This window comes from Cavia porcellus, unplaced genomic scaffold (genome assembly GCF_034190915.1).
Source record: "Cavia porcellus strain 051 isolate PalLab524CR breed Dunkin Hartley unplaced genomic scaffold, mCavPor4.1 scaffold_14, whole genome shotgun sequence".
NCBI lineage: Eukaryota > Metazoa > Chordata > Mammalia > Rodentia > Caviidae > Cavia > Cavia porcellus.
The window spans coordinates 63254416-63279179 of NW_026947497.1; the positions used below are offsets into that span (position 1 = coordinate 63254416).

General features: G+C 44.3%; 1 protein-coding gene across 2 annotated transcripts in view; it reads left to right on the plus strand.

The window, feature by feature from the left end:
- The first annotated feature begins 23 nt into the window (after window positions 1-23).
- The window catches only part of Sacm1l (SAC1 like phosphatidylinositide phosphatase), a 42961-nt gene continuing 18220 nt past the window's right edge, over window positions 24-24764 (plus strand). For both annotated transcript variants that reach the window (XR_010051574.1, XM_005006838.4), the window contains exons 1-7: window positions 24-236; window positions 14285-14382; window positions 17150-17224; window positions 18326-18453; window positions 21253-21402; window positions 22912-22971; window positions 24123-24156. Coding sequence is in view for 1 of the 2 variants with exons in the window: in XM_005006838.4 (XP_005006895.1) it covers window positions 205-236; window positions 14285-14382; window positions 17150-17224; window positions 18326-18453; window positions 21253-21402; window positions 22912-22971; window positions 24123-24156 (577 nt within the window). In the remaining variant the exon portion in view is untranslated. The remainder of the gene's footprint in view (window positions 237-14284; window positions 14383-17149; window positions 17225-18325; window positions 18454-21252; window positions 21403-22911; window positions 22972-24122; window positions 24157-24764) is intronic.

Here is a 24764-nt window from a genome sequence, read left to right on the forward strand (position 1 = left end):
ACATCTCACGCATTTTCCCGTCTTACACTAGTTTGTCCCTCGCTGCCTCCGGTTCGCGCCTGTTCTTTCCCACGGGGCGGAGACGAGTGGGTAGAATTGAGAGCTGGGGCGGCCACCGAGCTTGGGTGACCCGTAGCACCTTGGCCGAAGTGGCGGCGCTAGGTGGGGCAGTCGGAACCGAGAGGAAGGAGGTGCTAGTGTGTGATGGCGGCGACGACCTACGAGCGGCTGAAGCTGTGAGTCCTGTGGGCCGGGGGCTTGGGGGCGACGGGTGGGAACCTTGGTCGTCGTCCGGCCCTGGGCGTCGCCCCGGCCTTGCGGCCCCGTACCCCCGCACCCCGCCACCTCGCCGCTTGCTGTGGAGAGGACGTGGCCACAGTGATCACAAGGAACGTCGGGAGGGGAAGGGAGAAGTTTTCTCGCAATGTATGGAGCCTCGGCCGCATCCTGGCGTCCGCACACCGTCCTTTCCCTGGGTTACCGCCTGTCCGAGCGCAGGAGCCTGCTTCTTCTGTCTTAGGTTGCAGAAAAACTTCACAGTCAATACTGCAAGTCCTGAAGGCATTTTACTACGGTTTAGATTTTATACAAGCAGGTTCTTTAGTCTGTGTTGACAGCCAGAGGCCCATGGAGTTTGGCGATGCAAATAGACTTCTTAGCAAAGCCCAAGAGAGATAAGCGCTGTTTGTTAGAGTTGTAAAATTGGTGTCTGTAAGGACTTTGACTCATCCCAGATAAACAACTACGTACATTTATTTCCCTCAGCGTTATCCTTAGCTTCTAGACACTTTGCTTATCTGTAGATAGTTTTGTTCTGCTCTCTTTAATGCTTTACCTTTAGGCCTTTTGACAGTCTGGTGGCCATTGAGTAGGAATGTCTTTGACAGCAGGGACAAATATAATTTTTGAGAAGCTTATCCTTCCCTGTGCTAGTTAAAATATCTTGGCACTAAGGCATAGGTATCCTATTGCTTTTGCAGGCAAATGAGGACATAAAATTTTGGTTTGGGCACTTCTTATGCTTCCCAGAATCCAAGGTTCACTAATGTCTTTCTCAAAGCTTCCATGTGAATTAGGGATGCAAACTCGGGGAGGATCTTCATGCGTTTCCTGTATTTTGTGGAGAAAATGATGGCTACTTTTTGATAGTTCGCCTTTTGTTCCTTCCCTTTATGACAGTTCTCCTTGGAAGCCCAGCTACACACTTCCACACCTTTGCTTCTCCATCTTTCCTTATTGTCTTCCATTGCCCTTTGCAAGGTGAGCAGTCACATCGTTGGTGAAAGAGTTGAAGGAAAGTGTCTTTGCCTAGGTTACTGGCTGGGCCAGTTTCACTAGTGCTTTGCTGGCAAATAGGTCATTGGCATTCATCTGATAGGCACGGAAGGCTTTAATATGATCCTGCAGCAGGTCTCAGATGTGTTTAGGCAATATTGAGCCCTGAGTTGGTGCTTGATACAACTCTTGTGTTAGGTTACAGGGTGCAGTTAAATTTTCCTGTGGCAAAGATTGACAAGATGGAGAACTTGAGAGTTGTGATGGTTTTTTAAATTACTATTTGTGTGTGTATGTGAGAGAGAGACAGAGCCAGGGTAGTTCAGGTCTGCATGAAAGGATCCACCTGCCTCAATCTTCCAAGTCTTGGGAATTACAGGTGTGTACCACCACACCTGGCAGGTTTTTGTTTTTGAACTTGCCAAAGAAGCTTGGTTCTTAAGTGGCAAGGGTGATGCTTTTGCATTGATTTTTGATTTTTGTGAGAAGTGGAAACTAAATTTGAATGAAAAGTAAATTTGGAATTACATGAATGTCATTTGCTAATCGTAACAGTCCTGCAGGACTTCAGTTTTGAGCCCTTCTTTAAATGTGAAGGTATAACTCCTTCACAGATTTGTTTTTCTTCTCCAAAAGGTTTGTGATATGGAATGTTTTTGATCTTTTGGCCTGGCTGTTCAAATTGTTTAAGGTGGCCTCTCACTAAGGAGCATTACTTTTTGGATGCATTTGGAGGTAGGATCTGTTGCTGACCTATAGAATTGTTGGGGCATAACCATTTTTAAACATTACTGAGGAGGTATTTTAAGGAAGACCTATACAAAGAGGGAGGTGGGTTATTTTATTACAGATGTATTGCTATTTGATGTATTTAAATGTTGAAGTGTTTGGGATGTTAAAATAATATCTATTCCACATTATGCAATTCTTTTTCTCCAGCACATCTTTTCCCTGCTAAGGTTCACATTCCCAGTATCCTGGTTTCATCCTCTGCCTCTCAGTTTGCAATTTCTGTTTCCATTTTATAGACCTATAGAGTCAAGCCCACATTTCTTTAGCCATGTATGTTCCAGTCTCTGCAAACTACTCCTTACCTTGTATTCCTATAAATGCCCAGCCCTTCCTCCCTCTACTAGACTCAGCTCCCCCTTCTTCTAACTTGAAGCTTATGTTTATCCTTTTACCCGTTCTGCCTTTTTCCTTGCTCCTGTCTTTATATGCTGCAGTCTTTGAGTCAAACTGAGAAATTACTGTCACAGGATTAGACACCAAATGTCTGTATTTTAAGATCTAGGCATTGTGAGTTTACTCTGTGAACATGAGGACCGGAAGCTAGAATGATCAGCGTGTAGTACCGAGTGAGAGTCACTTCTGCTGCTGCCCAAAAGTGATTTAATCATCGTGTGTACTCTACTTTGTATCTCCAGCCAGGTTGCAGAAATCTAGGGTGTTAGAAACTCCTTAAGGATTTCTTTTGAAATCCTTTTCAGCACTTAGTGTAAAGCTTTATGCAGAGCAGCTCCTCAGTGGATTCCCTGAGTAGACAAAGTCTGCTGGTTTTTTTATTTAATTTTTTTTTTTTTTGTATTTTTCTTTTTTATCGGTACCAGTGATTGAACTCACGACCGCCTGCTTGCACTCTTGTTGCTTGCAAGGCAGGTGCTTATGCTGCTGAGCTAAATCCCCAGCCCCCAAAGTCTGCTGTTTACCTGCACTTCGAAAGCAACAAGAGTCTGGAGTAATCTGGAGTATCTTCCTCTGAAGACCCAGAGGCTTACACCATCTGATTCTCTCTGAGGTCATGGGTTGGTGTATCTCCTCTGTCACTGTTGAAGACAAATAGTTGCCTTTGGTCACACAGTCAGTCAGGTAACACAGCCAAGCCGAAGCCAAGCTGACCTTGGAGCACAGCTGGTCTTTCCATTGCACTGCATTATGTCAAATAATCTTTTCCTCCTCCCGGATTGCCCTTGCTTTAGTCCTTGGACATGCCAGGTATAGAAATGAGTCACTTATAGTCGAAAATAGTTGATGTCTCCTTTTGGATTTTTATATGGAAAATAGAATATTGATTTGTTTGTATTTAAGATTCATATTTTCTAACCTTCCAGTATCCTATCGTAACACAATCAGAATAGAAATACATTACTTTAGACATTTAAAGTTTTTTGAAAGGCCAGCCGAAACTAGGTGGAAGGCAGGGAGGGAGAGAGAGGTGTTTAGGTACTGAGTCAGGTGACCGTTTGCCTCTGAAGAAATACTGTTTCCTCAAGAGATTGTGCTCAGTGGGGCGGAGGTGATGCAACCAGAGAACAGATGCGAACTAAGGCTACACATGAGGACGTGTGTCAGGGGGACAGTGCACACTCAGAGCAGTGCCATGGTTGTTTGTGAAGGGCAGGGAAAGGAGCAGGTGAGGCTGACCTTGGGAAACCGGGCATGTGTGGATACGCACTTGTTTCCAAGAAAGGCATCAGCTGGGTGGGAGTTCCGGCTAGACAACCTAGGTTGTCTAGTGCTAAGCTGTACCGGGAGTGCCTGTTTTAAATGCATATCCCATGGTTCTCCCTTTAAGCCCAGGGAATGCAAATTCCTGGGGATGGGCCTTTGAAGCTACAGCTTTAACCAGCTGTAGTTCTCACGTACTACAAAAGATATTTTCGGGTAACACTGGGTACCACTCCTGAGTAAGGAGCGAAATGCACTGGCATGAGAGCCTCTTGAAGCCCTGGACTCTGGAACATAGTGCAATGCATTCGAATCTCAGATTAGGAGTTTAGACTTGGTCATTAGAAGGAGTCTGATTATCAGAATGTGTTCAGTGTGCATAGGAAACGAGGAGTAGGTGGGACCTGGAAGTTTGGAGAGGATAAAATTAAAATGAGTTGGCTTCCTAGAGATAGCAACTGGTTTGGGGTTGTACAAGAGACCCCAAAAGTGGGGCTAGGTGAAGAGGTTGCTACCGACCCCAAAGGGAGGGTGAAAGGGGGTGGGGACATCTTACAGGTAGAGTGGGCTCAGGGACCCTTCTTTAGGTTTTAATTTTTGCTAGAAAAGTCTAGTAAAATGTTATGTCTGTCTTTTCAACTAGAGAGACAATTTTTTAAAAAAAACAAAGCTTTTTACAGTAAAAAACACAGTGCCAAGAGCAATGGGATAAGTATGTTGGAAATGAGGGAGTATTTTGAGAGAGAGATTGATGACAATGTGTCTTGTCTTGTTTAAGTACCAGTGTGCGAACTGAGCCACTGGAGCTCCAGTGTGTCTTTCATCGGAATACGTTTTATTGTTGTTGTTGTTATTATTTTAAAGGGAAAAAATCAAAAAAAGCAAAAAGACAACAAAAATACAGCAAGAGGATTTTAAACCAAGATGATAGAGATTTAACAATGGTGGTTATGTTGGAATACATTTTTAAATTTATTTATTCATTGTATTCTTTGATTTCCTGTCAATGTTATAAATGTTTATAGCGGGGGCTAGGGATTTAGCTCAGCTGCATAAGGGCCTGCTTTGCAAGCACATGGTCGTGAGTTTGATCCCTGGTACTCATAAAAAAATAAACATAAATAAATAAATGTTTATGGCAATTTGTATCAAAGAAAAACATAATATGTCCTCATCCCCACATTCACCGGCACTGTACTAGCTTTACCTCAGAGTCAGCATGGCCACTACAGATTAATGTTCAAATACCGTAGCTAAGGACATCGAGGCAGCCAGGACAGCATAACTAAAGACACTCCTGGAAAAGAGGACTCCAGAACTGCGGAAGGGCCATGAGATAAGTGTTTGAAGCAGAGAGGAGGATTTTGGTGGGAATTCACGGCAGTCTCTTTTACTATAATGAATTTAAAAACAACAAATCCTGGGGATTTAGCTCAGTGGCATAAGCACCTTGGCAAGTGTGAGGTTGTGAGTTCGATCACCGGCACACACACATACACATACACAACAACAAATGTTTACCATGGTTTTTGATCATGCCATATGTATTAAATAGATTAGCACTGTAAATTAATAATTCCTGAAGATTTTTGAGAAAATATTGTGTGACATGGCAGACACATGTTCCTGTGCAAATAGTTCAGTTCTTTCCACAATTCTGGTCACAAACCACATTGGACAATTACCAAGTCAACTTCAGTGGTGAGGGTCAGTGTTGATCTTACAGGGAAATTTGATTCGGTTCTTGTCCAGTTTAGTTTGCAGCCAGAATTGTGGAGAGAATTAGGTTTGTACACTGAGGTACCAAAATAATCATCTTATTTTGGTTTTTGACTGTGTAAAATTTGCCATTTGCCATCTTAAACTGTTTTTAAGTATAAAGTGGTGTTAAGCACTTCCACACTGTTGTACAGCAGTTACTCTCATCTATCTCCAGAGTTCTTTTATTGTACAAGACTGAAACTGTGAGTTAAACTACCTCATTCCTGCATCATCCCAGTCTTGGCAGTCACCATTCTGCTTGCTGTTTCTGAGTGTGACTGTTCTAGCTGTCTTATTGAGGCAGAATCATAGAATACTTTTTCCATTTGTAAACTGGTTTATGTTACTTAACATAATATCTTCAAAGTTTAACATTTTCCTTCTATTTTAAGGCTGGATAATTTACAATTGTTTGTTGCTTTCCAGTGGGAAAACATTCTGAGAGACTGATCCCCAGGCATTTCTATTGTCCAGAACATCACCGAATGTACTTACACAAGCTACCTGGTGTAGCCCAGCAATCTCTAACCTTTTTGGTCCCCGGGACTGGTTTTGTGGAGGACAGTTTGCAGCCAACCAGAGAGAGGTGGTTTGGGGGGATCTTTCCCCCTTTTCAGAGAAACTCTCCAGCGATGTTTGTTTTTATTTATTTTGGCTAGGGTTTTGATACGAATCTGCAAGCAGTTGATTTATTACTGTTTATTATGATCTGTATGCAGCCAGACCTTTCTGCTAATGTTCATCTGTATTTGCAGCTGCTCCTCAGCACTGGCATCACTGTGTCAGCTTCACCTCAGATCTTTAGGCATTGGGTTCTCAGAGTACATAGCCTAGACCCCTGGCCTGTGAACTTCAAAGGACCCTGCTTCAGTGAGAACTAAGACCCCCAGCCTGACAGCAAGTGGGCTCAGGCCGTAATTCTAGGGAGGGGGAGCAGCTGTGAACACAGATGAACCTTCACTCACCGGCTGCTTAGCCCCTGCTGTTTGGCCCTATTCCCAATAGGCTACAGATGGTGGGAGGGTACTCCTGTCATAGTGAGCTGTTGGTATCATTGAAAGTTCTAGAAGGTTCACCATCACTGATGCAGGCTGTGTGTCACACACTGTTGTACATGTGCAGTAGCCCATAACTGGCCAGAGCATCACTGCAGCTCATGACTGTAAATCCATGTTGTGTATGTTCATTCAGTTGCTTCCATCTTTTCAGCTGTTGTGAACAGTGCTGCTGTGAACATGGGTGTACCAGTCAATCTCTCTCCGTCTCTCTCTCTTTCTGGTTTTGTTTTGAAATGGTCTTGCTATGTAGTCCAGGCTGGCCTCCAACTCATGGCAATCTTCCTGCCTCAGCTTCCCAAGTGCTTGGATTACAGGTGTGAGCCACCATGCCCTGCAAATACCTCCTTTAGATCTTGCTTTCAGTTATTTTTAGTATATACCCAAAAGTAGAGTTGTTGGCTTGTATTATGGTGATTCTACTTTTAATTTTGTTTTGTTTTATATTTGAAACAGGTCTCACTATGTAGTTCAGGCTGACCTTGAACTCACTGTGTAGCCCCTGTTGTCCTTGAACTTGCCGAGATCCTCCTGCCTTAGCCTCCCGAGTGCTGGCATTATAGGCGCACATCACCATGCCTGGCCTACTTTTAACTTTTGAGGAACTGCCATATTGGCTGTGCCATTTTATCTTTCCACCCACAAAACACCAGGGTCTAGTTTCCCTGCGTCCTTGCCATCACTTACTACTTTCTGGTTTTTTCTTTAACAAGGCTGTTGTCATAGCCATTTTATTGAGTGTGAGATTGGTGAGTGGTAATCTGAAGTAGGTTAATTTTACTCCTTGTGATTTGACAGGGTTTTGAAGTGGTCAGTTTGAAATATGATATGAATGTTACACAGGAGGAAGTGTGTATTTTCAGACATTACAGAATCTCAGTGCCAGTGGTGAGAAATAAAAAGGACATCTGATGCTTATAATGAAATCAGTTGTTTTCTTAAAGTGAAGCAAGGTTAATTTTTTGAAAGTACTCTTAAGCACTGTGGTACCTCAGGTGCCTGTAAGACTGTTGAATTTAACATCCAGTCCTCTCTAATTCCTTTTTTTTTTTTTTTAACCCATATGTGGACAGTAATTCTTAAAAGCAAAACAGACAACTTAGAAGAACAGAACTCTAGGTTGGTAACTGAACCTCCTTGCGTTGAACTTAGTGGTGGTGCTCAATTTCAGTTAATAGTTAATTGGGTTCTGCTTGGCTTATCAGATCATTTACGTAGGACCCAGCTACTTTTTTTTTTTTTTTTTTGTCTTTTTCGTTTTTTATCGGTACCAGGAATCGAACTCACGACCACACACTTGCAAGGAAGATGCTTATTCTGCTGAGCTAAATCCCTAGCCCCAACCCAGCTACTTTTGGTACACAGTGTTACCATGAACTTCAGAGATCTGGTGTTGGCAGCGTAGTTCGTGATCATGTAATTGTCCAAAGTAGAATACTCATCTAATACTCGTTTCATAAACTAATGTAATGAAGTTTTATGGAAATGGGATCCATCACAGTGACTGAGGACCTTTTTTTTTGGCAGGGGGAGCGCTTTAGACAGGGTCTTGCTATGTAGTACCAGCTGGCCTTGAACTCACTGTGTAGCCCAGGCTGGCCTCATACTTGTGGCACCCTCCAGCTTCTGCCTCCCTTTGGTAAACTTTCTTAGTCTTTTTTTTTTTTTGTATTTTTACCGGTACCAGGGATTGAACTCACAACCACATGCTTGCAAGGGAGGCACTTATGCCTTTGAGCTAAATCCCCAGTCCCGGTAAACTTTCTTATCAGAGAGCACTGCACCATTTTCCTCCTCAGGTTAGGTTTACAGGTTGACCTGGTGGGGGCTTCTGTTAGATAGACAAAGTAAAGCAAGTTTTAAAATTCTTTTTGCTCTGTCATTGAACCAGTGAACACATAGGTCAAGAAAATGTGTTTATTTCCTTTTTTTTTTAAGAAAACAAGTTTATAAAGAAACCCTGTTTGGGGGCTGGAGATTTAGCTTAGCGGCATAAGCGCCTGCCTTGCAAGCAGGCAGTCGTGAGTTCGATCCCCGGTACCGATAAAAATGAAAAAGACAGGAAAAAAAAAAAAAAAAAAAGAAACCGTGTTTGCTGGCTAACTCTGCTGTGGTCTCTAAGAAAACGACGCTGCCGCAGCAGTGGAGCCATCCTCCCCCAACACGGCCCATCACTGGATGTTTGCTTGCTTGTTCTTAGGTTACAGTGGATCTCGCTGGCTGTGGACGTGAAACGCAGGGAGTAAACAGTGAATCCCAGGGACCCAGGCTCACTGCTTGCGGCAGATGGCGCCTGCTCTCCGAGGCTGCGCAGTGCAGGCAGGGCAACAGGGTACCCATGGAGGTGTCTTCTTGGGGCTGGTCCCCGCAAGACTGCTGTGATTGGGATCTTGATGGTTACCGTTTCTGTGCTCAGCTGCCAGTGTCTCTCAGCCTGCGATCTTGTCCTGTTTCCCTGTTCCAGCTGTGAGCCTGGAGGTAGCATTTTCAGAGACGGCGTCAGAGTGGCTGGTGGCAGCAGCATAGCTTGGCGCGCAGGGCTTGGGATGGAGCAGCTCCCCCGACCCGGCAGTGTCTACTTTCAGCTTCTTAGGTGGCGTGTAGTGTTGTAGCCTCTTTATTCTCGGTGAAGTTGATGAGCCCCAAAGGATTGTTCTCAGCGAGCTTAGGGGAGGACATTTGCCAGCTTTGAAATCCCTCGTGGGAGGCCTGGCTTCCCGAGGGCCACACCTATGGCAGCGCGTGTGCTGACATTTCCTGTCCTCTGCAGCAGGAGCCACTCTTGCTGTCTCTAGTCTAAGTAAAGAATTCACCCTCCTGCCTTTCCTAGTTCCTCCAAGTGTGGACATGTCCACATTCTGCCTGCTCATTGGCTAAGAATGATAGCAGTTTCCCCATAAGCTACAGGGTTTCCTGGCTCATTTGTGCTTTTTTGTCTGTTTGTGACTCCCTGATTGCTCTCACATTGTCCAGGCAAGTGCCATCATCTTCATCAAAAGAAGAAACAGGGAAGAAAATACCAAAAGCCTTGAGAGTCAGCCTAGGGCTTTCACACGCAGCTGCATTTCCAGCATTTTCATTTTTTTTTTTTATTTTGAGATGGGGTCTTGCTAAGTGGCCCAAGTAAGGCTTGAATTTGCCTTCCTCCTGCCTCAGTCTCCCAGAGGCAGGGTTGACAGGTATGTGTCACCGTGCCCTGCTGTTTCATATTTGCAAGTGGCATGGTCCTGCTGTTTCCTGACTAGCTTCAGTTGTCTGGTGACTTCCTCTGAGACAGCTTTTATCTCTTGTGCTTCTCTGATAAAACCACAGGAAGATCCTCAGTATTCACAGTATTATGGTTCCATAGGCAATGAAATTGTGGTGTGTCATACTTGGTTTCCCTTATAAAAGCGTTCTGGTGCAGTTTGCGTGACTTTGACATACACTGACTCATCCTCCATCTCCTCCCTCTCAGGCCTGCTGGCACTCTTTCTTTCCCATGTGAGTTTCTGCCCCACGTGCCCTCTGCCCATGCTTCAGCCTGGGCTATGTATGCAGCTGCTGTGTGCCCATTGTCTGGTGCTTCTGTCCACCACTGGTGCCCGGATTCCTTCACCTCAGTGCTAGCACTGCGAGATCTTGCTACACAGCTGGGGATGCCCAGGCTGTGACTGTTGAGTACCTTGGTGCAGCTTTTTCTTGGTCTTGTCCAGAAAATCTTAGCATTGTCTTTGTATGTCTTGGGACATTTTATGCTTGTGTGTGTGTCTTCTGTTTCTTTATAATTTTCAGTCTGGAAACTTGCCTGTATGAGGTTGTTTAAACATTATTTGATACTTTTTTTTTTGGCATGTTCACCTAAATGGATGCTGACCACCCTGGATTGTGCTGCTTGTTTCTTTCTCTTTCCTACTCTAGCCCCTTGTCCTGTGTCTTCCGCTCCGTTCTTTCCTTCCTCTTGTTCTTCCCTTCCTCTCTTCCTTTATTGGTCTATTCTGTAGCTCTTTTTTTTTTATTGTACTCAAGAAATGATCTTTAGTAATAAGAATTATTATTTCTGTCATTTCAAGAATGTGCTTAGCCAGACATTGTGGCACATGCCTGTAATCCTAGCACTTGGGAGGCTGAGACAAGAGAATCGCTTTGAGTGTCCATGGCCAGCCTGTGCTATATAGTGAGTTCGAGGCCAGCCTGAACTACCTAGCAAGACCCTGTCTCAATAAAACGAAACAAATATGCTTAAATTCTCTCTTACTCTGCCTCTCGGCAGCACCCTGTTCTTGTTTCCTGAATGCAGTTATTTTTTCTCAGAGGCTGTTAATTACACAAGTGTTTGGAAGTTGACTGTAGCGTGGTTTGTTTACCCATTGTTCTGTGTTTGTCTTTCATGAGGTACTTGGTGGATCTGGTCATTCTTAGTGGTTATTCCATGATCAAGGATGAAGCATTTAAAACGACTGATTGAAAGATGGCCTTCCAAATCAATTTTAAATTCCAATGCTAAGTTGGGAAAAACTTTTTAATTGCTTCCAATGGAGATAAGCGGTTTTTTTGATGTGCATGTGTATGTGTAAAAGGTCTTTTCTGTTAATATTGTTTCATTTGAGAACAAATACTTTATTGCCTGTGGAAGTGTACCTGAGTTACGTATCAGGCGGAAATAAGTGTAACTTTTCATTGGTGTCACTCAGATGATTTACGATCCCTGTAGTACTTTTTCGGATGGAGTTCAGATGCACTTCTAGAGAGGAGCTCAGGGTGAGGGGTGGCTGACAAGGACCAGCACTCTATAGTTCTTCACTGGCTATTTAGGTGCAAGCTTTCAGCTTTTTGTGTGTTTCTTTGGATTTTGGCAGCACTGGAGATGAAATCCAGAGCTGTTACACCCAGCTGTATACTCAACCTTTATTTTCATTTTTTGAGATAAGTTTACTAAGTCATGACGTTGCCTGGGCTGAGCTTGAACTTGTGATCCTCCTGCCTCAGCCTTCCAGAATCCTGGGATTATAGGTGTCTTTATAGTCCCACCATAAGCTTTATGTTTCTGTGCATTCAATAAAAATTGGAGGGATTTGATTCCTGAAATTGGGTGTTGGAGCAGTCATGTTTCTATATTGCTGAAAACGTTGGTTATGGAAGGAGTCATAGCCCGCTTATCTGGAGAAATACGTGGTGGTGCCTCTGCCTGCTCTGTGGGGCTGTGAGTTCCAGGAGGGTGGGCTTCCATGCAGCATGAGAGCGCCTCACTGTGTGGCCCACCACACAGGCCTTCTCTGGGCCCGTGGACTCTGTCTCAGATATAATGCTGACTTAGCTGAACAGGGACAAGGTGAGGCATTGTCAGGGAGATTCCTTAGTGCAGTACTGACAACGTCCTCATTCAGACCCTAGGGCCATTGGGGGCATCTGTGTGTTCCTGCACACCCATCACCTGTGCTAGAGAGAAAGTAAGGTGAGAAGCTCAGGGCTTTGTCCAGGGGCTCAGTGGTGAGTAGTGGGTGTGACCCCCTGCATCGTGGGAGCTGGGAGCGCTTCACTCCTGGGGCCAGGCGCAGGCTCTGGCTCTCCTGCCCTCTGCTGCATCGCTCTGAGTGCTGCGCTCTTGTCTTCTGCCTTCAGGGTTCGTTTGATGGCCTGGAACTCGGCCTGACCTTCCAGGGTGACTGTGCAGGTCCCTCTGCAGGGCAGCATCTGGATGAGGTGGTCGGGAGCAAAGGCCTCCCACAGGCTGTTTTCCGCAGAGCTTCTCCATTGTAAGACTCTAGTTTTTCCAGTACACTTGCCTACAGTTTCACTGTTCAAACTTCTAGATGTGCAGATTTTAAAAGACAGCCAGAAAAGTAACCTGCTTCTCAAGCTGCCTTCTCAAAGATGGTTCTATGTTATTTTACCTTTTGTACTAAAGGCATTTTCTTTTATAGACCTCAAATTTAGGAGGATATGAAGAGGTTTTTTTTTTTTCTTTCTTTGTTTTTCTTTGTTTTTTTGAAAGAGGATCTGGCTGTATTGTTCAGGCTGGCCTTAGCCTTGAGGCAGTCCTCTTGCCTCAGCCTCCTGAGAATGACAGGTGTGCAATACCACATCTTGTTTTGGGGGTCTGCTTTTTACTCAAAACATTTTCTAATATTCTGTATTATCCTTCATGGTCCGTCCCTGTCTCTGGTGCACTGTGACCCTTGGTAGCTTTTCAGTAAATGTCAGTAAGTGTTATACCTGGAGCGCAGCCTGTGGTTACATAAAATGTTCTCCAGATGTGGGTTGCAGCTGGTAAAAAGTCATGTAAAGCAGAGCGCAACTACACAGTAATGTGACGTGGTCTGGAAGCTATGAGTGTCAGGACTGCTCACTTTGTTTTTTCTAAATAACTTTATTGATATTGACATACAGTAAACGGCACGTATTTAAAATGTGCAGTTTGATGGACACATTTTTACGCCCATGAAACCTTTGCCAGGTTTTAATAGAGATCTCACCCATCAGCCCTGAAATTTCCTGTGTTTGGAATCTCCCCTTCCTGCCTCCCCATGCGGGTTAAGCATCAAGTGCTTGTCCTGTTGGCTGGACAGTTACCCAGAGAAGTGAGCACATGTCTGCCTTAAGAGATCCCTTAAGTCATAGGAGCCTGTGTTCATAATAACCCCAAACCAGAAGTAACCACAATGTCCATCAGCAAGTGAGTGGACAGAGTGAGAGTGTTTAGTAATAAAGAGAAATGAACTTGTATCTCATTTGAAGATTTGCCACACTAGAAACAGTAGATTTGCTTTCTTTGTTATATAGCAATTCACTTGATGTTGGTATTTGCCCTTAGTGTATCTCCTAAAATGAAGGAAGTTAGTTAACCCTGGAAGTTTCTTACTGGTGAACCATAAAAGGGGATGTGATATTTGGAGAATCGAAGGCTGATGATTCCTCAGAGAATTTGAAGTCAGAAATAGGAAGTGACGTCAGTAATGGTTGCGTGGATTTGTAGATTTTTTATAGGCTGGGTGAGTCAGAATAGTGAAAGCAGAATTCACAGAAAGACTGAGCACAGAGCAGAATTCTTCCAGCTCTGGTTTGCATGCGGTGAAGATGAGCTTTTGGGGAACCGTTCTTGAGCTCAGCCTGCTGCCTGACCCTGCTCAGCACCTATGGGTAGTGGCCCCCATCTCATGGTTTTCACCTCCTCTCGAGAGTCTGTGTTCTCTCATGGTTGCCATCCATGAATCAGTGAGGGGCTGAGCCAGTACCTGAGCTGTTCAGATTATCTCTGCAGGAGCCAGCTTCTGTTTCTGTTAGGCGCTAGGGACAGAGTTGCATACCTCTGTTCTTACTCTCTTTCATTGTGTTGGTGTCTGTTTTTACAGAATGCCTCTTTTTTAGGAACAGCCAGCTCTTAACAAAAAAGTCAGTACTGTGTATGGGTCTGTGTTACCTCTTTTAAGAGACAAGGGAAGAACAAGAGTGAGTCCAGGTCGGGGGCCACGCAGCCTCCCTGCCGTGTTGCTGCTGTGCAGCAGGTCTGCTGCGTGAGATGCAGCCGGCCAACCAGGTTCAGCTGCAGCTTCCCATGTAAAGGAATAGTTTTGTGAGGAACTGGAGAATTGAACCCGGGTCAGCAGTACACAGGCAAATGAGAGTTGCAGTTAACCGGGAGGGCAGGAAAGTTAACCAACCTCGGTGGTTTAGGCGCCTGGAACATCGTGATTAAGCCCTGCCATCATTGTTACACCAGGTCTTCTCATCACTGAGTTTGTTTGTGCCTTTCTGTTTTCTCTTAGGCATGTCACTCCTGAAAAGTTCTACGTGGAAGCGTGTGATGATGGAGCTGATGACGTGCTCACCATTGACCGCGTCTCCACAGAGGTCACCCTCGCAGGTACCTGTGGCCAGGGCTGGGGCGGCAGCCGCGGAAGGGCCATGTGTGAACGAAAGACAGTCCCTCTTAGGGTAGCTATGCCCACGTGTGGGTGTGGACCCAGCGCCGCCGCCTCAGAATTTTCATTCTTGCTGCCTCATTTAATTTTTATGAAAAGGAGAAAAAATAAATTTAGATAGCATTGTGCTATCTGTAGGGTTTAGTAACTTCTAGAAAGTTTTCTTTCTGTGTTCCTTTATCTGTGTTCTAACAGGATTGGCTTAGATAGCTGAGCTGTTTCCCAGAAGTAGTATTTGAAGTATTTGCCAAAATGTTTCAGCTTTAAGTGTAAGGAATTTTATCAGCTGCTTTGTTTTGTGTTTTGAACTTTTTTATGACTTGGCAGATAATTTACTAGATAAAAATAAATGACACTTCACTAAAATTTTAGTCATTTACACATTGTCCAGTTGTATTTTGGTCTTTACCAGTATGTGGGAAACAGTTTTTTTCAGTTGTATAGAACATTGATGTCTCAATAGATTATATGAAATAATGTTGGTGACAAATTAATGATCATCTGATGTTGTTACTGCAGTTACAATTTCCTTTTGTTAGTTTGAAAATTCCAGTTCACCGGAGGCACAATTCTGTGTGCAGCTGCTTGCCTGGCAGGTATAAGATCCTGAGTTAGATTTCTGGTACTGGAAAAAAAAATTCCAGTTCACCACCAGAGTTCTGTATTTGCTTTTTTTTTTTTAGTGTTTGAATTGCAATAGAGCAGTCAGTACATGCCCTCTGAATAGAGGAAGTAAGATGTAAAAAATAGTGTAAAATTCCCATTTCTTTGGTGACTTCATCATTTTTGTAGGTGCCACAGGCAGAGTTTTCCTTTGATGAAGTGGAATTAGAGCTGTCTCAGTCCGTCTGATAGGTCAGTGTTCCCTGTTCGTTGCTTGGCGGCTGCTCTCAGCTGCTTGGCTCTCCTCAGCCAGAGTGCCCAGCCCCTAATGTGTCATCACAGTGTGAGCTTAGTTACTGCTGCTTTGTGCCTTGGTGATAGACGCTCACATTTCCTGAGAGCTGTATGTGGGTACTTTTTCAGATATGTTGGACCTTTCAGTGACACTTTATTTGTGGGTAGGGATTGGGACCCACCTCAGTAGGCTGGCAATGTGTGAGTGGTTTATATATAAAAGCAGCTCTGCCAAGTCACCACCAAGAAGCCCCTGGGAACACGCTGAGAAGAGCCAGGAACTTAACTCATTGCTTTAAGTGCTTGCCTGGCAAGCATGAGGCTGTGAGTTCAATCCCCGGTACCAGAAAAAGAAAGAAAGAAAGAAAACGCTGAGAAGACGCAGAGTGCGATGCTGAGAGCCACCTCCGGGTGCTTGCTGGGCCTGTGCCTTCTTACCTTTGGGAATGCAGACTTGGCCCTGGAAAGGATTTTTCTGGATGTGTATTCTAGGAATGGTCACTGTTTTATTGCTACTATACTTCAGTTAATGTGGTTCACAGCTGTATCAGTAGCACACAGAAAAGTGTCAGATGATCTTGGTGTCTGTGGCGTGTTCTCTGTGCTTTTCTGTGCACAAGTCAGTTTCTCCTGGTAGTAGTGTCTCAGTGCAGCGCAGTACACTGGATTCTTAAGAGAAACCCAGGGGCATTTTAGACCTTTTTCAGAATTACTTTATTAGGCTGGGTGTAGTATCTGTAATCCCAGCCCTTGGGAGTCTGAGGCTTTTAAGATCCAGGCGTTGGATTTACAGTAGTGCTTCTGAAATGAATTTCAGGATTATAGAAAACAGTAATTGAAGGAAAAGTTTTCTCACAGCATAAACTTGGAAAGCCTTGGATTCGGCAGTAGGTCAGCTGTCTTGTTAGGCCTTTTTGGTCTTTGTTCCTAGCAGGTGTTGTGAAGGCCCAGGAGGGGTAGAGGTCATTGGAGATGAAGCAAAACAAGTTTATTTGTGGCATCTCCTACCTCCTTTGGGGTATTATTTTGTAAATCTAAGCTCTGCAGAGCGTGCTTTGTGAGCTACTTTTGGCTGCAAGTCAAAGGGATGTGAATTCTGTGGCACTGAGAAGTTCAGCATGGGAAAGGCAGTGTTAGTGGGTTGCCTCCTGGGGTACCTCCCTACACACCTGGACTGCATCGATCTCCTGCTCCCTGAAGCATCACCTCCATTTCCTGCGTCCTCGCTGTGGAGGGACAGGCCTTTGTTTGCATTGTTAGTCACATGGTAAATAAAAATCTGTTCTCAGACTCTCACTTCTGCTTATTCTTATTTATTTATTTATTTATTTATTGTACCAAGAATCAAACTCAGGACCTTGTGCTTGCTAGGCAGGTGCTTGTGGTGCTGAGCTACAACTCCAGCTGTATTCTTTAAAGTTTATTGTGTGTGTGTGTGCTGGCGATCAAAACCAGGGCCTTGTGCATGTGAGGTGAGAGCTCTACCCTGCCTCTCTGATGTTCTTAAGATCAGTACTGTTTCTGGCAAGAGCTGAGTCAGTGTGTTTGGAAATTGGGATTAGAAACAGCCCACAGGTGACTGACACACGTTACTGTTGACACCATGTTCCAGACAAGCAGAGGCCTTTACTCGTCACAGTGACATCTTTATTTTATGTTTTGCCAAATTGGAGGTCTGACATCTGTAACGGACCGTTGCTTTTTTTGTAGAGAAATCATACATATTGATTTAGTTGAAATAATTTGAAATCAATCCAAATTTCATTTCTAATAGTGAGCTTTTTTAAATCTGGTATTTCTTTCTTTCTTCAGTCAAGAAAGATGTTCCTCCTTCCGCTGTCACTAGACCAATATTTGGTATCCTGGGCACAATCCACCTGGTGGCAGGTAAGAGCTTGTGAACTAGGAAGGCAGGAAGTAGTTACCTCGACTGACAGCGTTCAGTTATGAGGTTTAAAGTACGTACTTTATATCACGCTTTAGGCAATAAATCTCTATTTGTTACTATAGTTTCTAAAATTAAAACTCCCCAAATGGTTAAATTTAGCAGCCTGAAATTCAATTTTAAGAGTTTTACGTCTGATTGTATTTCAACTAGAGTTGAAATTCCTAACTAGATAGAAGTTTTTAATAAATTGTAAGAGGATTTAAATTATTTTTTTTCTCATTGAATACAGGCCTTTCACCCTCAGCTGAGTCTCCAGCTATATGTTCTTTTTTTTTAATCTTTTATTTTTTTTGGTACCAGGGATTGAATTTAATGGCCTCACATTTACCAGGCAAGTGCTTGAGCCTCTGAGCTAAATCTCCAGTCCTATATTTTCATTTTTTGTTTTGAGAGAAGGTCTCACTGAGTTTCCCAGGCTGGGCTTGAACTTGCAATGCTGCTTCGGCCTTCCGAATGCTGGATGGTGGGTGTGTACCAACATACCTGGCTCAGTAAAATTTGTAAGACACCACTCAGCCCAGCAGCCAGTGCCCAGAACCAGCCCAGCACAGTCGTCCTCATTTACAGTAGCACGAAGGACGTCAGAGTGGCTCAGAGGCACATTGCCTGTTGGTGGCCTGAGCTGGTGACCTATGAGCCTTCATTTCAGGCCGCCTGTGGGAAATGGGACCTGCGTGGAGAGGGTTGGGGGGTATTTTCTGTCTGCCTTTTACCATCTAAGATGATGCAGTCCTTTGGCTACCACAAGATTTTGGTTTTGCTTTTTGAAAACAAATTTGACCTTTCTGTAGGAATCTTTCAAAATAGTGCACTAGTCCTTGTAGTCATAAAATGTAGCATTGCTTTTTTAAAAAATGGGCCTATTATCTGAATACCACAGGGTACGACTTTTTCTGATTTTTGCTTTTTTGATTCCGTTTTTTGTTTTGGTGGTGGTGCCGTGGTTTGGCCCTTGCATGTGCTAAGCCTGCATTGCACCACTGGTTACATCCTGAGCACCAGCTTTAATATCTCTGTGTGTTTCACTGTGTTTTTTCCAGGTAATTATCTTATTGTCATTACCAAAAAGACGAAAATAGGTGAATTTTTCAACCATGTAATCTGGAAAGCAACAGAATTTGATATTCTTTCTTATAAGAAGACAATGTTGCACTTAACTGATATCCAGGTAAGAGCTGGGTACCATCATTAATTGAGAAGTTAAAGACAAATCTGAGCAGGGGCTGCTGAATACAAAGTTTGGTGAATTTCTATTAAGACTCATTATTAATAAGGTCATTCTTCCTACCTTTCTACTCAAGCATAAACTATATTTTAAAAGTTGCCCATATATTTTATTGTTTGGGTTTTTTTTTAAATAATGAAATTCTTAAATTATGAAATTTCTTATGGGAAGAAAAGAACAAGATATACTTATACTAATTCAGATTTAATTAACTTCATAGTATCAATAAAATATTAGATTTTTTTGGGGGGGGATTTTTGAGACAGGGTCTTGCTATGCAGTTCAGGCTGACCTTGATTTCACTTTCGTATCCTAGCCTGGTCTCAAATTTGCCACTATCCTCCTGCCTCAGCCTTCTAAGTGCTGAGATTATAAGCGTGTGCCACCACGCCTTCAAAAGATAGCTTTTGAAGTTCTACTTATTTCATTCTTTTCCCCAGGAAGGTTTTCTTCATTTTTACCACATGTGGGTATGTGTGTTTTCAGGCAGTTCTGTCTCGCTACCTGATTCTTAGGTATAAATTTATTGTTTGATTCAGTTAACACCCCTCCCCCAACAACACAGTTTACATTTTATTCACCTAAGATTGTTGATTGAAGAATTAACTTAGCAAAAATGAAAAGAAACCAGACAATGTCACCTCTGGAAGTGCAATTGAGATCTGACATATGTGGAGCCCAGAGGTGGCTGCCTGGGGACGCCTGTGCTGTCACTGTTGGGGAGAGACAGCCGGGGGGCACAGGAGCAGCCGAGGGGCACAGGAGCAGCCGAGGTCAGCAGCAGATGCGTGGATGGGAAGTGGCCCTGACCAAGCAGAGGGATGGGGGAAGCGATGGCGCATGCTCCATGGGGAGGCCTTGGGCCCTGAGTGTGAGGGTGACGGGCCAGAGCTGGCCCGGCCTTGACAGCGGCTTCTGGCCAGCACGGATATTGCAGCCCTCAACGGAGTGACAAGGAGCGGGTAGGCTCCACAAACCATTCAAATCTTTTTCTTAACAAAGAAATAAAACATTTTAAATTCTCATGTTTCTAAGGCTTCAAATTGTAGTGTACCAAAAAATATGAGTTTTACCTTTTTTTCATTTCCCTGTGCAGTTAAAAAAAACTTGAGAGAGTTCATTTTTTGGTTTGTTTTGGTTTTTTTTTTTTTTTGGAACCAGGTCTTGAACTTGGGACCTCACCAGGCAGGGGCCATGCCGCTGAGCTACATCCCCGGTCCAAGAGAATTTTAATATTTTGACAGAAAGAACTTTGACAAACGTGGAACAACCCCAGCTTTTCTGGGGCACTGAGCTGATGCCCCCTGCATGCAGAAGCTCCTTGTGGGCTGTGAGGGGGACTTGCGTGGTGGACCCGTCCCATTTGAGTTTGCGAACTTAATGTTTTAAACTCAGTGATATGTTTATGGACGTCTGTTAAGAGTTACTGTCTTCCAGAGGAATTTTATTTGTCTTTTTCATTTTCATTTTTTATCGGTACTGGGGATCGAACTCATGACCGCCTGCTTGCAAGGCAGGTGCTTGTGCCACTGAGCTAAATCCCCAACCCCTAGAGGAATTTTATTTATAGTGTTTGTTTGCTTCCTGAAAATTGAAACTTGTATTTTTATGCCCAAAATCATAAAAGTGTTTATTACTAAAAGATTTGTTTTTCTTAAACATTTACCTTATCTGTGGTAAACATTTAAATTAAATTATGGCGGGGTCACCTTAATGAAAGTGTGTTTTTCCTGTTTTAAAGTTTCTTTCTGTCCTTGCTGCATGTGTCTGGGGCAGTGTGGATCAACGTATTCATTTCTGCATGGAGCACAGTGCTTTGGCGGAATCAGGGTGGCTGTGTTCACCTGGAACTCAGGATGCTGTCAGGGCAGTTGTGATTGCTGTGTTTGTCACATAGCTGACCTGAGCCCTGCCCATACATGTGCTTTTACCCTTTTGCCTTTGGTGAAGATACTACAAATCTCTAAAACCATGTTTCTTACTTAAAAATGGCATTATATAGGTTTGTAACATGTTGACTATTTGGTACTCGTGAAACATTAATAATCATTGATAGTCACTTTTAAAACATGAGTAAAAGTCAATTTCACTCATGTTATTCATTGGGAAAGCCAGTTAAAATCATTATCTGAAAATAAAGATAAATATTGCTTTTACTGAAACTGTTTTAAACATTGGTTTTGTCAAGATCTCGTTATGCAGTTCAGGCTGCTCTTGAACTCTCAGCAATCCTCCTGCCTCAGCCTCCTAAGTGCAGGGATTGTAGGTGTGCACCACCGTGCCCCATTTAACCTCTCTCTGTTTTAAAGGAAAATTTTTTTCTTTCCAACCCAAACCAGTAAAGTTTCTTGCAGATAGTGCTAATGTTGCTCTGTGTCCCTGGGCCCCGCTTGCGTGTGTGTTGCATTTGCCAGGTGAGAAGGTACACTCAGCAAGCAGGGCTGCCATGAAGGGGTCTGGCCCGCAGCAGGTGATAGCCTAGAGTGATCGTGTTTTATTCAGATCATTTTCCTGCCCGTCAGAGTAAAAACTGTGAAGGGCACCAAAAGGAAAGAGGCCCAGCCAGCCCAGCCCTTGGAGCAGTCCATGGAGCTCTGGAGCTGTCCCTGGTTCCAGGGACTGGCAGCACCCCTTTGTGGCCTATGGGCATCAGTGGAGTTGCACTTGAGTGTTTCGAGTTTTACTCTTCAAGCCAGCAGAGTTCCTTTCAACTCCGAGACTCCTGACCCCTTCTGTTCACAGCTGCAAGACAATAAAACATTCCTGGCGATGCTGAACAGTGTCCTGAGTGTGGACGGCTTTTACTTCTCCACCACCTATGATCTGACCCACACCTTGCAGCGGCTGTCCAACACAAGTCCAGAGTTCCAAGAGATGAGTCTCTTGGAAAGGGTGAGCTTGGCCCTCGGGTATTTTTGTGTGGTTTTTTGTAAAGCAGTGTTGCTTTTTTGTTCGTGCAGGTTTGTATTCCTTTCTGTCTGTCATTGCCTCCTTCCTGCTGGCGCTGCCGCTCAGGGGTCCCCACATGTTGGTTGGGGAAGCCATCTACCGAGGGGAGCCCCTCCCCATAATTCTGAGTTTTCTTCCCTTGGTTTATTTGAGTTAGGATGAGGATTGCATGTGGGAGTTTGAGAAGATAAACCATGCTTCTTTTTAAAATTTGTGGTGTAGGATTTGAACTGAGGACCTCATGCCAGACAAGTGCTTTTTATTATATTTTGAGATATTACTCACTAAGTTGCCTAGCTGTTCTCAAAGTTCCTATTGCCCTGCCTCAGCCTCCTCGTTATCTGGGCTTACAGGCATGCACCACCATGCCTGGGACCGTGTTTAATTAAATGTGCATCAGAATTCCAAATCAAGGGCCCTGGAGTCTGTATGTACACAGACAGGACTGAGAACCATTTTATAGATCCTCAGTAATCAACACACACGTAACTCATTAGAGGAAAGCCTTTCCAATTTGTATTTTTGAATAAATATTACCTGCCAAGTACTGTTTGAGGTATAAAATCTGCAAACTAGCATTGCATTCACTTGTAATTTCTTAGCTCTCATTGTCCTGTATTGTTACCAACGTAATGGGCTTATATAAAACAGTCTTCCAGGGGCTCAGGACTTAGCTGAGTGGCTTAAGTGCCTGCCTGGCAAGTGCAAGGTTGTGAGTTCAATCCCTGGTACCAAAAATAAAACCCAGTCTTCCAGCTGGTGCTTTCAGCAGAAATGATATTCACATTTTGATTAGAAAAGTAACAATTTGACGTAAGAACTTGGAAAATATGTAAGTACTTCTGCACGTATTTTAACATGAGCGTGTCTTTATAAAATTAGGTCTCGTATGTCCTTAACCAAAAGGTTCTGTGCTTCAGGAACCTGAACAATTGCTGTCTTGATTTTTTTTTTTCTTTTTCCTTTTCATCGGTACCAGGGATCAAACTTACGACTGCCTGCTTACAAGGCAGGCGCTTATGCCGCTGAGCTAAACCTCCAGCCCCCTGATTTTTTTTTTTTTAATAAGCCATAGATTTGTTTCGGGAATAGACAGGATATGAAGGATTTCTGTCACCCAGTATGAGACAAGCACACAAGAGAATGCCCTGGCTAGGCCTGGGGCCCAGCGTGGCTGGGGTGAGGGAGAGGAGTAGGACTGAGCATAGGTTTTGGGAGGGCTGGTGCTTGACCATGGGTTAATGTGGGAGGAAGAGCCCTTGAGGACCCTTGTGTCTGGGGTGAGGCAGAGACAGGAACAGGCTGAGGAGGGCAGCTTTCCTGCAGCAGGTGGGTTCCTGCCCACTGCCCCTGCCTCTGGCCACTGGGCAGGGACACAGTGGCGCATGGGAGTTTCCTTGCTATCGGGGCTCAGCGTGGCAGATCTCTGACTCCTTCTCGCACTCCTCTCAGGCAGATCAGCGGTTCGTGTGGAATGGTCACCTGATGAGAGAGCTGTCTGCACAACCAGAGGTGAGGACACGAGCTGCTGTCCAGTCGCTGTTGCTGTCTGCGCTTCACAGGGCTCCTGGCCACCAGGGATTTGGATGAGCTTCTGTACTTTGAGCAGGCCAACCCCCTCCTGCCCTGCAGGTGGAGGGGAGGCTGATTTCTGTCCTGTGATCTGTTGTTGGCTTTCCTTCACTGTGACAAAGTGCTGGAAGTACATGACTTCCCCGCAGAAGGAGTTAGTTGGGCCCCAGCCTCACAACCTGCAGCTGGCTCCTGCTTCCCAGTGTGGTCAGGCAGCCGCTTGCCTTGTGGGGTATGGGATGCAGTGGTCAGTCCCAGGACTGCCTCTAGGGGCCCTGCCCTCAATAACCCCCACTTTCTTCCATTTGGCCCCACCTCCCAGCAGTGCGGCTGGCTGGCTAGAGTCACCCAAAGCACACCCTGTGGGAAGCTTCAGGAAGGAAACACTGCTCAATGTCTTGGTGCAGGGAAAAAACAGAGCCTCGAATCTGGGACTTCAGATCTGTGTGCTGTCTTTTTTGGGGGGTGGGAGTCAGTTGTGGAGACTGAACTCGGAGCCCACTGAGCCACATCCCTAGGCACCTTTGTTTAAAACAAATTGTGAGAGTCTCACATGGAAGTGTTGAACTTTGACCTCTGCCTCAAAGTAGCCGGGATTGCAGGCGTGGCCCATCATGTCCAGTCTGTTGACATTTGCTAAGAGTTTTTGGAAAGCCATTTGAGCTGTAATTAGCTTGGAAAATCCTTTCCTGTGAGGCGTGGAGTGTTGGAGGCAGAGACTGAGGAGGGAAGTAAACCCTCTGCGTCCTCAGGTAGTTCTACCTGTTCCAAACTGAATATTCAGTCCCCCATGACCCACTGCACACTTACCGTGCCGTACCGTTTGAAATACCTGTTCAAAAAGTTTCCAGCAATTGTACTGCTTTGATCTGTTTGTGCATTCCTTCCCGATGTGTAAATGTACCTTATACAATGCCGCTTTATTTACTTGTTGATTTTTTTTTTTTTTTTTGTCTTTTTCTTTTTTATCGGTACCTGGGATCAAACTCACGACTGCCTGCTTGCAAGGCAGGTGCTTATGCCACTGAGCTAAATCCCCAGTCCCCTTACTTGTTGATTTTAATGTGTGTTTAAATACCTATTCATTTCAGGTCCATCGGTTTGCTCTTCCAGTGCTGCACGGCTGTATCCTTCTGTGATAGTGTTCTTGGGTTCCAGGCAGTCCTGCTAAATCTTACAGAGCGGGTGTGGAAAGTGAGATGTGGCATGAGCAGAGTATTTTGGGGTAGGCAGATGTTGCTGATAAAAGCATCACATCTGCTGATGTAAAGTCTTAGCATGCTGACAGTAAGTAACCCCATCGTTTTTTAAAGGATGAGCCCTCAGGCTAGGTTACTGTCTTTAACAGCTTTGAGGCTGGTAGTTTAAAGGAAAAGAACATGGACATCTCCTGCGTTTTGCCTTTAGTTGATGTTATTTAAGAGTGGTGCGTGTCGGGCTGTTTAAATGAGACCTTGCCTCATAATGAGGAAGGTTACATTTGGGAACCACGGTGGTCAGCAGCTTGAAGAGAACAGTTTATTGTCGTTTGAAATAGTGATGGAAAAATGAAACTGAAATACAGAAAGTGAGGCTTGGGAAAATCCAGGCCTAGCGCAAGTACAAACGAGTGATGATTATCTAATTGTAGGTTAGTTTTTAAAACAGCCACATCAGAGACACGCATCAAAAACAGGGAAGCGAAGTGAGTTGATGCTCGAAGAACAGGTGCTACAGATGCCACATGCCTGGAG